The 12,074-nt window shown below is 31.8% G+C and overlaps 1 protein-coding gene across 1 annotated transcript; it reads left to right on the top strand.

Moving 5' to 3' along the window:
* Nucleotides 1-528: 528 nt before the first annotated feature.
* Nucleotides 529-2,104, top strand: LOC118066362 (uncharacterized). The gene is made up of 4 exons (XM_035082355.1): nucleotides 529-604; nucleotides 870-1,016; nucleotides 1,112-1,261; nucleotides 1,697-2,104. Exons 1-4 carry the CDS (start codon nucleotides 530-532, stop codon nucleotides 1,880-1,882), a joined length of 558 nt encoding a protein of 185 aa, XP_034938246.1. The 5' UTR covers nucleotide 529; the 3' UTR covers nucleotides 1,883-2,104.
* The last annotated feature ends 9,970 nt before the right edge of the window (nucleotides 2,105-12,074 follow it).

Raw genomic sequence — 12,074 nt, 5'->3', positions numbered from 1 at the left:
ACCGATTTTGTCGAAGTTTCATAGAATTTAGGCAACATTTGTAAATTTATGTTTTTTGCGACTTGTAAACATAAAAAAATGACGTTGGAACAGTTTCTGATATGCAAAAATTGTCCTTCATAAACATTAGATTTTCAATTTACTTTTTCTTCAGTATTAGTATGTTTACATTCCTATAATCTCTAAAAATTAGAATTGTACCAAATATAGTGATAGTAAAACTACTTTCTTTCTAGATTTTTACTTTCCCGGCCAAATTACTAAAGGTCATAGAAAATTTTTTCTAGAACGTGTATGTGAAAATTCAGAGTATATTCGCTTCGTGTATAAAAACAGTCGTTATTATTAATCAATGCGATAAATCTAGCATTTATTTCCTATAAAAATGTTGTACGATTATAAGTAATCACACATTTATTTCATAATTGAATATTACATTGAATTCACATAATTATGAAATTAATTACCAGAGCACTACAATATAAATACGTGCAAATGAATAAGAAACTTAGATACGTTTTTAAAAAAGATGGTGAAGATTATCTTCTTTTTAATAGTCACAGTCTTTGTGAGCGCGAATGCAGGAGGCCTCTCAATTCCAGGCGTAAGTAAAATAATCTATGTTGTGCTTTTTACAGAATCCTTTTGTATCAATTTATTATTAAAATATATATATTTATTCTCTTTATCAAAAAATTTATCAGACATTTATCAGTTTTATTAACTTTTTGTAAGAAACTATAACTTGTTATTTTCAAACATTCACAAGAGCTATTCAAAATATTTCGTTATTCTTTGTTATTACCAAGAATCATCTGACTCGATAAATTTATTAATATTAAACATGTTATTAATTTTTCCACGTATAGACCGACTTGCATTTCAAGCTTCTGACTGCTAATGTTACCGGGACACCAAATGAGTATTTGGAACATGCAGCAATAACAATTCACCCAGATGGTTACACTTGTGATGTAAATACTGTTATTGTTAAACAGTATCCAACAAATGTAATGGTCAGTTATCATTGTTTTTGATCATTCGAGTTTATTTTTTTTATGAATACATCGTTCGTTCTCAAAAGTTCAATTTTTCATCATTATGCATACAGTTGAATGTTACTATAACCTACGCTGGTATGGAAATGCCACCGATGAATTTGGAAGCATGTATTGCTTTTTACGAGCAATGGTTTGTTAAGGGTGTTATAGAAAAAGGTACACCGAAAGAGAAGTTTCCCCATAACTGTCCTATCGACCCGGTAAGTAGATGCAATTATTTTGAATCACTTATTTTTGTTTGGATATGTATGCATTGTAACGCTTTTTCTGGGAAGTTTTTTCCTGCTAAACCCATCAGCCCTATTATTCCAAGTTCAATTAAGAATGTTAAGGTTCCTAGTTATGTTTTTTCCCCCTAAAGTGATCAAACAGTTAAAACTTACCAATAACTGAGAAAAACATGAGCCTTAAAACTAATGCTAAAACTGAACTCTATATTTAATTTTACTGTGAATTTTTCTTCTCTATAGTTTGCTTAGTAGTAGATTTCACTTTCATCTTTGACCAATTTAAAATATATTGTAATGACATATAAACAAAAGCAATAAATTGAGTAAAATTGAAACTACATGATATGATAGCAAAAATCGTCTTGTTTCCTGTTTAATGTTACTTCACTAATAAATATGTTCAAGGGCAATTATACAGTAATGAATTATGAGGTCCCGAAAGAGAAAATTCCCCCAGGAACTCCTCCAGGGGCTGTAGACGTATTTGTCACAATTTATATCCCCGATGGATCAACTATTATGCATCTCCATGTAACAGGAGTACTTGAAGCAGGCGCATCAGGTACACCACAGCTGCCTCTAGGAAAATAAAATGAAGGAAAAAAACAGAGGAAGAAAATTTGAATCACCTATTTAGCATTGGAACTTATTAGATTTATAAGAGTGACGATATACAACTGACAGATGCACCTAAACTACATATACCAGTGGTTTTGTAAAAATCATTCTAATAAGCACATGATTACAAGAGTTATCTCTAACAAGTACAAGTCGTTATAAATTATTATTGTGTATCAATGAATTCTGTTTAAATAAGAGCAAACTCAAATTTTCTTTAAAATAGAAGATTTTATTTCATTAATGTTGTAAATATTCAATTGATCTTCAGAACATAATTTATTATAATTCATTACAATATCCCTCTTTTTATCGTTTGTTTTATTTCGCTCTTTTTCTCTTGAATATCCCGAGTTGTTGAATTTCGTCTGTTTCATGCCTAAAAAAAATAATTTTCTCTATTGTTTTATAAGAGTGACTGCTCGTCACTCGCGCCAAGTCACGTCTCCTGCCTTTACTCTTGCTCTCTCTATCTCACCCAGCCCGCGAGAGAGGAAACTTATACAAAAAATTTTGTCCTTTTCCTCACTCCGCAATTTTTTTTTTCGTTACTCCGAAACCATTGAATGTACAGGCAAATTACGCTTACATTTGACATATAAATCATACAAGAGCTTTCATTTAACTGCTCAAACTAAAAAGTAGATGAACGGTTTAAATTTGGTTAAGAGTTGTTTTTTCTGCAACTGTTGCTTTATATTTTTAAAAAAAAGGAAGGTTGCATTCGGGTAAACAGTTGATTGAACGTTGCATGTTAGTTAAATAACCATTTTTTTACTGCACATTGTAACTGCTGTTTTAAAGTTGACAATTAGTTGCCTTGCATCCATCAGGATCTCTTACTCTCTTATCTCTTACTCTTCATGAACAGCTTCAATGTTTTCACTGTCAACATAATGCCGAGAACCACTTCGATTTTCATCAGCAATGCGACAATGATTCTCAGCCATCATGCAGAAATTTTCAGAGAAGTTTTTATCAGGAAATATTTTATCTTACTAAAAATACTTTATATCATTCTTTGTCATTCATTTAAAAATATTTTAGTTACACAGAGAGAATTTTTTCACTAAATGTAACTGCAAAGGGTGACAAGTCCACGTTTCGAAATTCAGAAGTGAAAATATTTCTATTCGATAGTAAATTTTGAGTTCTTGTAAGTTCACTTGAGACTTAAAAGGTATCTTGGTGAAATTATTACTTAGGATAACCCAAAAATTATTTATGGTAACCCAAAACTCACTGTTGAACAGAAATATTTTTACTTCTAAACTTCAAAACGTGTACTTGTCACTTTTTACTTACAGTTAGTGCAAAAATTCTTTCCAAGTAGTCAACAGACATGAATTGATATAAGAAACAAAAAATGTTGTCATTTGAAATACATATCCGAGTCAAAAAATTGGGACTCATTTTGTCTTCAATTAGTCTTTAATCGAATTTCAATATATATTTGAGACTATAGGACTAAAAAGTCTTATTTTATCCGTGGTTTTCCATTATTAAGACAATTTGAGACTTTTGAGAAGTTTAGATTTTTTTAAAATCTCACTTTGTCCTCAAAAAAGTCTCATTTTGCTGTTATTGAGGAAAAAATGTGTTCTATTTTAAAATTGTTTGGTCCATTAAATGAGGACAGGATGAGATACATGAAACATTATTGAGACTTTGAGGCTTAATATTATTTTTCTATTTTTCCTCATTTTTGCCTCACACTCTACTTAGAGTAACGATTTATTATCAATTAATTATAATAAAAATTGCCAAGTATAATATTCGTACGAATTATGTAAAATAAAAATTTATTTTTTATTATTATTCTAAAATATACATTTCTTACAACTATTCTTAATTTTGTCTATTATAATCTACTTGAATAAGTATAGAATATATTTTTTATAAATTTTGTATCGTCGTATGAGAACTTTCGTGGGTAATTTGTTCATTTTTTTCTGATGAATTCTTGTTTATCGATTGATTATACGAATGATAATTTATTTCTTTCTGATCACTAGGTAATGAATAAGAAGAATAGTGAGAATAAGGATGGTAATAATTTTGATAATGAGTATCGTGGGTCTGATAATTTTGTTGGAGAAACCACTGGTATTGTTGATATTCATATTCATTCAGTTGGTATTTTTGTGAATTATTTGAGATAACTGGCTGAGAATTAGATGGCATTAATTGATTTTCTTTTTCTGATTCTGTATCTGCCATGATTTTATTACTATCATCATTATTATTTTCATTTAAATGATATTGTCATCGATTATTCGAGATGTCGGGTTGTGAATTGGACGATGTTGTGGGAGGGTTTTTTTCTTCTGCTTGATGCTCTACCACGATTTCATTTCTATTAAGATCTAAATTATCGTATTGATTAGTATCTTTTGTGTCCAGATGTATATGTCCTTGGCTTTCAGTGTTGAGTAGATTCTGTATTTGAAATCGCGAAACCGCATCAATTTAACGCACTTTTACTCTTTGTCAAGAGCAGAATTAGTGGCAAAGCTCGAGAACAGATAGACGTCGATTGCAATTTAACAACCTGGGCAGAAATTTCAGAACTTTTACTAAATTTATACCAAGATCGAAAATCTCTAGATCAACTGCTTGAGGATCTAAATAGTATACGACAAGGACGGAATGAAAATATTTCTCAATTTTATCAGAGACTTGAGGATCTCTCTTCTCGAATCTTAGCTGTAATTCATACTTCCGATTCAGATACAAACAAATTAGCAGGTCGAATTTCAATGATTAGAAAAATGACTCTAAATCGATTTGTTTATCACTCACATCCCCAAATATCTCAAATGCTCAGATATCGAGAATTCGAGACCATTAATAAAGCCCTTACAGCAGCTATGGCTGAAGAAAAAGCCCTTAGAATAAAATATGACAATCAAAATCAAAAATGCAAAATCTGCTCTCGCACAAATCACTCTACAAGTGAATGCTATTACAAAAATAAACGAAACTCAAACTCTTCTAAATCTATTAATTTCACTAATGTGAGAAGCTCAAATATTCAACAAAACCCACAGAATTATAATCAACAAAACTCAGATAAACAATGTCGTTATTGTAAAAATAAAGGTCATACAATCGAGGAGTGTAGAAAACTCAAATTTAATAATCAAAAAAGACAACACAATATAAACTCGAATCAAACACCTTCTAATTCTCAAGTAAACTACCAAAATATCAATCAAGATCAAATTCAAAATACAAACTTTAATAATCAAAATCAACCAAACCTTCAAGATATTCCAAGTCAAAATTTGATGACTTTTGCTCATTCAAATATCTTATCCTCAAATACGAATGATTTAACTTACGTATTATTCGAATCGCAAAACTCAAAATCACCTCAAAAAACACTCAAATTTCTTCTCGATACTGGAGCGTCAATTTCAATCGTAAAATCATTTAGCCTTGAATTCTACAATATGCTCAACAACAAAAGTATCATTCTTAATGGCATTTCAAAGAATGCACCAATCCAAACTCTCGGAGAAACATCCATTACTCTGAAAATAAAAGGATTTGCTATATCCGCAACATTCCAATTAATCAATGTAGATACAAATATACCCTTTGATGGTATACTAGGACAAGATTTCTGACGCACACACAAGTGTAATATTAATTATCAAAACTCAACTATTTCAATTCAATCAATACCATTTCAAATTCCTTTATTTAATAATACACCTCAACCTATAAATACGGTCGTTGCATGTCCAAGAACTGAAACAATTGTAAAAGTTAAAATCAATTCTCCTAAAAATCTCCAAGAAGGAATTATATCCTCTCAAAACATTAACCAAGATTCTTCGTTACTAGTTCCTAACGCCATTGTAAAAACCTTACCTGGAAAATATGCAATACTAACAATCATAAACAGTTCAAATGAATACAAACAAATTCCTATACCTGAACTAACTCTTGAACCAACTCCGGCTCAAACTCATATATTCTTAACCTATAACTCATCTCAAACTTCTGATAGAAAAAAATTACTCCAAGAAAACCTTAGACTCGATCACTTAAATGCAGAGGAAAGAAACTCAATCGAAAATATATGTCACGATTTCCATGATATTTTTCTTCTACCTAATGATACACTTACGCAAACATCTGCTGCTTCACATTCTATTAAAACAACCGACGAAATCTCTATTCACACAAAAACGTATAGATATCCTGAAATTCATAAATTAGAAGTAAACAAACAGATAGAAAAAATGTTGAAACAAGGAATAATAAAACCTTCGACTAGCCCATGGTCCAGTCCCTTATGGGTTGTCCCAAAAAAACTTGACGCCTCAGGTCAACGCAAGTGGCGGATAGTCATAGACTACAGAAAGCTTAATGAAAAAACCATCGGAGACGCATACCCGCTTCCAAACATTGAGGATATATTAGATCAGTTAAGTCATTCTCAATATTTTACCACCCTTGACCTAGCTAGCGGCTTTCATCAGCTACCATTAAACCCTGAGGATGCACCAAAAACAGCTTTCACAACTCCAGAAGGTCATTACGAATTTACTCGCATGCCTTTCGGGTTGAAGAATGCTCCTTCAAGCTTTCAAAGAACAATGCAAAATGTTTTGATTGGTCTCACAAATAAGCAGTGTTTTGTATACATGGATGACATTGTCATCTATGGCTCTTCATTACCTGATCATAATTCCAAACTTCTGAATGTTTTTCAAAGATTACGCACAAACAATCTCAAGCTCCAACCAGATAAATGCGAATTCTTGAAACAATCATGTATTTATCTTGGACATAAAATATCAAAAGACGGAGTCAGTCCAAACCCAGAAAAAATAAAAGCCATCGAGTCAATGCCTCCACTAAAAAATGTCAAACATATAAAAATTTTCTTAGGCATGATAGGTTACTACAGGAAATTCATAAAAGACTTTTCTACTCTAGCTAAACCACTGACAATATTATTAAAAAAGGATACGCCCTTTGAGTGGTCCGAAGACCAAGAAAAAGCCTTCCAGACATTAAAAGAAAAACTAATAAATAATCCTATCTTACAATACCCTGATTTTACATAAACATTTATTCTAACTTGTGATGCTTCTAACGTCGGTATAGGCAGTGTTTTATCACAAATTAAAGATGAAAAAGATTTACCAATCTCATATTATTCGCAAACCTTGAACAAAGCAGAACAGAATTACTCCACTACCGAAAAAGAACTTCTTGCTATCATAAATTCAGTCGAACACTTTAGACCTTATCTTTACGGACGAAAGTTCACCATTTACACTGACCATAGACCACTTTAATGGCTTTTTAACTGTCAGAATCCCTCATCAAAATTAGTTAGATGGCGACTAAGACTCAATGAGTATGAATATGACATAAAATACAAACCAGGACGGATAAATTCCAACGCAGACGGATTGTCAAGACTATTCCTCACCACAACTGATAACTTAAATTATCAAGATTTTATCAAGTTCCATTACGTCAATAAAGACGTTATCGAATACGAAGTAGAGAATAAACCTCTGAAGAATTTGCATGATCCCTTAGTCTTATTTTGGTCTCAAGATCTCGACGAAAGCAATCAGTACTCCGATTACATACAGTCAGAATTTGATGTAAATAACCTAACACCTACTATTAACGGAGTTTCCCACTTGCAAAACCAAAATCAAAATTTCTATTTACTCTATTCAAAAAATTTCCATCATGACAAACTTGAATATAAAAATATTTTCAAAGCACTTAAAAATCTAAAAACTCAAATAAAGAAGAAATCGTTTATTTTTGTTCCCCCTTGTAAGGATTCAAATATTAAAATTGCCCTATTAAATGAAATGATTAGATTCATCTTCCCTGAAAATCAAATAAAAGTTTATAACACTATTAGGATTACTCCAAAGACAAATGATGAAATAAAGAAAATATTACAAGAAAATCACGACAGTAAACTTGCAGGACATTACGGATTTAATAAAACCTATTCAAAAATTAAAGAAAGATATTTCTGGACAAATATGAAATCAGACATTCGGAAATATATAAAGTCTTGCCATTCCTGTCAACTCAACAAAACGAACTTTAAACCTACGAAACAACCTATGGAAATAACCACCACATCAGATACGCCTTTCGAAAGACTCGCAATTGACATAGTAGGACCTCTTCCTCTTACTGAATCTGGCAATAAATTTATTCTAACAGCACAGGATGATCTGACTAAATACTCCTTTGGATACCCAATCCCAAATCACGAAGCACGGACAGTAGCAAAGGTCCTAACAAATATTTTTACGCTCTTTGGTATACCTAAAACCTTCCTAACTGACCAAGGGACTGATTTTACCTCCAACTTAATAAAAGAATTAAGCAATCTTTTTAAGACTAAGCACCTAATAACTACACCCTATCATCCTCAGACTAATGGAGCACTCGAACGCTCTCACCTCACTTTAAAAGATTATTTAAAACATTATATAAAAAACGACCAATCTGATTGGGACGACTATATAACTTTTGCCATGTTTAGCTACAACACTAGTATCCATAAATCAACAAATTTCACCCCATACGAACTGTTATTCGGTCGTAAAGCTTATTTGCCATCGTCAATTACTCAAGAACCAAAATTCCATTACACATACGACGATTATGTTCGTTCCTTACAACATAAGTTGAATACTTCCTTTAAGTTAGCTCGAGATCACATTCTAGTATCAAAAGAGAAAAGCAAAGAAATTCATGATCGAAATTTACATCCTCAATCATTTCAAGAAAATGACTTAGTATGCATTTACAAAAATCAAATTAAGCCTGGCTTATCAAAAAAATTAACATCAAATTTTAGAGGACCCTATAAAATCATTCGTGTACACCGCAATAATACTGTTGATCTTCAAATCGGACGTAAAATTGTTAGATACCATACTAATCTCCTGAAACACTATTTTTCAGATGATCCTGATAAAACTAATAATCTTGCTCCTCCTCAACCTTCCTCTTCCAATCATGGGACAAACTTATAAAAATAAATTACTTACCGATTCTAGTGGTATATTTTATGACAAAAAAGGCATTGCTAAAATATCGAATTCTAAACTTACACTAATCACTCACGTAAATTTTATTTATTTAAACGATATTAAAACAGTATTTTTAAATAGTCTGATTAAATCTAAAAGTCTCTGTCAAACCATTTCTAAAGAAAGTAATAGTATTCCAAGTGTTCCAATTCAATGTAATAAAACAATAGATCAAATGGAAGCAAACGCTGTAGAAATAATAAACAAAAATAATATTCTTAAACAGTTGATCGATATACAGTCGATATCGAAAAAACGTTGCGGACTCATGAACGGTGTTTCTTATGCCCTAAATTGGCTTTTCGGTACGCCTGATGCTGACGACGCGAAATACTACTCAGACAGTATAAAAATGTTACTTAATGATAATACACAGACCCAAACACTTTTAAAATCACAAATCCAGATCATTTCTAGTACAATAAAAAACTTTAATAATTCCCTAATTTCTCTGAGAAATCAAGAACAAACAATGAATACTAATGTGAGAAAACTAAACGATTTTATATATGATACTCATGACCACTTAAAACGATTACTATTGCAAACGTTAATCAATGAGCATCTAACTTCTCTTTCTGCTCTTTCAAATCGAGTACTTTCCGAATACACTGAAGCTATTGAAGCCATAAATTTAGGAAAACATAACATTATAACTCCAACTTTAATTACTCCAGATATCCTACTAGAGGAATTACATAAATATAAAGGAGATTATAACTTATTGTATGAACCAAATGCAGAAAATATTTTGAGCTTGTATCACCTTCTTCGAATAGACATAGTTTTCCATCATGGAAATATAATATTTGCTTTAAAACTTCCATTGGTCAATAAGAACGATTATGATCTCTATCAACTAATTCCACTCCCAATTCAACATCAAAACACATCCATCTTCTCCTATATTAATCCTACGTCACCTTACCTATTACTATCAGTTTCCAAAACCCAGTATACCTTCCTGCAAGATTTAATAGAATGCAATGAATACTCTGGACAAAAGTACATATGCTTCAATGTACACACCATCAAAGCTACCGACGCAACTACTTGTGAACTGCAACTGTTGACTCCGCATATTCAGCAAATTCCAGAAGATTGTAATACCAAAACAATCAAAGCAAAAATCGAAGCCTGGACTTACATCAATCACAATCAATGGATCTACGTCCTACAACAACCAACAACATTAACAATTGTCTGCAAAAATAGCAACAATGTTGAAGACATCACCCTGCACCAAACAGGAATTCTCCAACTTCAAAGACAATGTAAAGGATACACTAATACATATTTACTAGAAACAAACAACTACGCTGACGAAAACATCACCTATTTTATACCAAGTCCAACAATCATCTATGACGACTGCTGTATTCCGTTATCTAAAATACAAGATAAAGCAATTCTCCAATTACAACCAATTAAACTCACAAACCTGGATCTAAATGACCTAAAATTTGCAAACAAAAAATTAGACGAATTTAATAACATAATAACGAGAAGATTGACCGAACCTTTCATCGTCACACACACCCACTGGTACACGATAGCCCTAGGTCTGATAGGAGCTCTCATACTTATCATCATAATATCCAATTGTTGCCGTTGGTGTGGATGCTTGAAGTGGCTCAAACGTTTATGCTGTTTCACCCGGAACCCTCAAAATGGAGAGTATCTACCACCCATGATCAAAAACTTCGTAAATTGCAATTTTGGTCAAGACATTCGACAAGATACAAACCGAGATTTAGTCATATATGAACGAGTAAGACAAAATCAGCCAGTACTATCTACACTCCCAGAAATTCAAGAAGATCAGAACGAGACAGAACCTAAAGCCGTTATCCAACATCCTCAACTAAGGACAAGAAGAAGCACAACACCTTTGTAAAAACATATATATTCATAAAACAATTTTATATAGTTATCTAAGACATAGCTGTAAGTTATTTTACTGTTTACCAGTCATAATCTTATGAAACTTAATTATAAACTCAATTGTTATTATCAACATTAACATCTTATATCTTATATTTTACATTTCATAAAAAATCATACTTTTATATAGTCTAAATAATCATAAAATTGTAATTTTCTAACTTAATTAATTCGAGAGTATTGAAAACCAGTTTTCATACTAAAAAAGGGAGATGTTATATATCCTGCCCTTATATTATAACTTAGTTTATCTATGTATATCTTATCTAGCTTTTTAAATTCTTCAAACCCCTTTTTTCTATATCCTGTCATAAAACTGCACTTTAATATTTCCCCAGAAAACTACACTTTCCAAAATTCCCGAAATCCTCAACTACCTGATTCGACACAGTTTCACTAACCAAAAAAAAAAACAGCCTTACGTCACCAAACAACAACCCCTTCTATCCTGAATTTCATCCCATAAATACATCCCATTTTAAGGAACATACCCACTCTTTTCTAAGACACCAACCTGTCTACTTGTCTTCTATTTTCTAAATTATACAATTTTATATCAGAACAGCTGTAACCTGTACAAACTATTAAGTTTTAATAAACTCGAAGTAGAACTTAAATTCGTGTTTCATTGGCTATACAACACTCTATTCTCTTATGAAATTACTGGATTCCAAAGAACGAGGGATGGAAGGAGAACCGTGTAATTGTTATTAATTTATTAAACTCTTTATTAACTAATTTAACAAGTACATAGAATAATTATTTGAGATCAGACTTGTGCTACAGCTATGGCGGTAACAGATAAAAAACTCTTCAGCCGGTGAATCAGGTTGTCCAATCGACTAGTTTTGTATTTTCCCGCTTGGGGCCTAGAAGTCCCTAGTTTATGCTTCGCCACCAGGGGCGTGGTGGTACCACCACCACCGCCACACTCTGATCATTTCACTATACTCTGGTGTCGAAGGCACTAACTAAAGTACAAATCTAGCAGATTCTCGCTTGATCAAGTACTACCAAAAATAAATTTCATTTGTAAAGAAAACACAACAATAAATATATGTGTTCGAGTTGACATGTGTAATAATTAATATTAACAATAAGTTTTATTATTGTAAACCTGT

Source organism: Chelonus insularis, unplaced genomic scaffold (genome assembly GCF_013357705.1).
Source record: "Chelonus insularis isolate UGA/USDA-ARS -01 unplaced genomic scaffold, ASM1335770v1 contig_33_pilon, whole genome shotgun sequence".
NCBI lineage: Eukaryota > Metazoa > Arthropoda > Insecta > Hymenoptera > Braconidae > Chelonus > Chelonus insularis.
The sequence above is the reverse complement of the archived record's forward strand: the minus strand, read 5'-3'. Positions and strand labels throughout refer to the sequence as shown.

Coding starts and splice junctions, on each gene's coding strand:
- LOC118066362 (XM_035082355.1), top strand. CDS start 530: ATGGTGAAGATTATCTTCTTTTTAATAGTCACAGTCTTTGTGAGCGCG. Junction 605..869: donor GAGGCCTCTCAATTCCAGGC/GTAAGTAAAATA, acceptor TTCCACGTATAG/ACCGACTTGCATTTCAAGCT. Junction 1,262..1,696: donor ATAACTGTCCTATCGACCCG/GTAAGTAGATGC, acceptor AATATGTTCAAG/GGCAATTATACAGTAATGAA.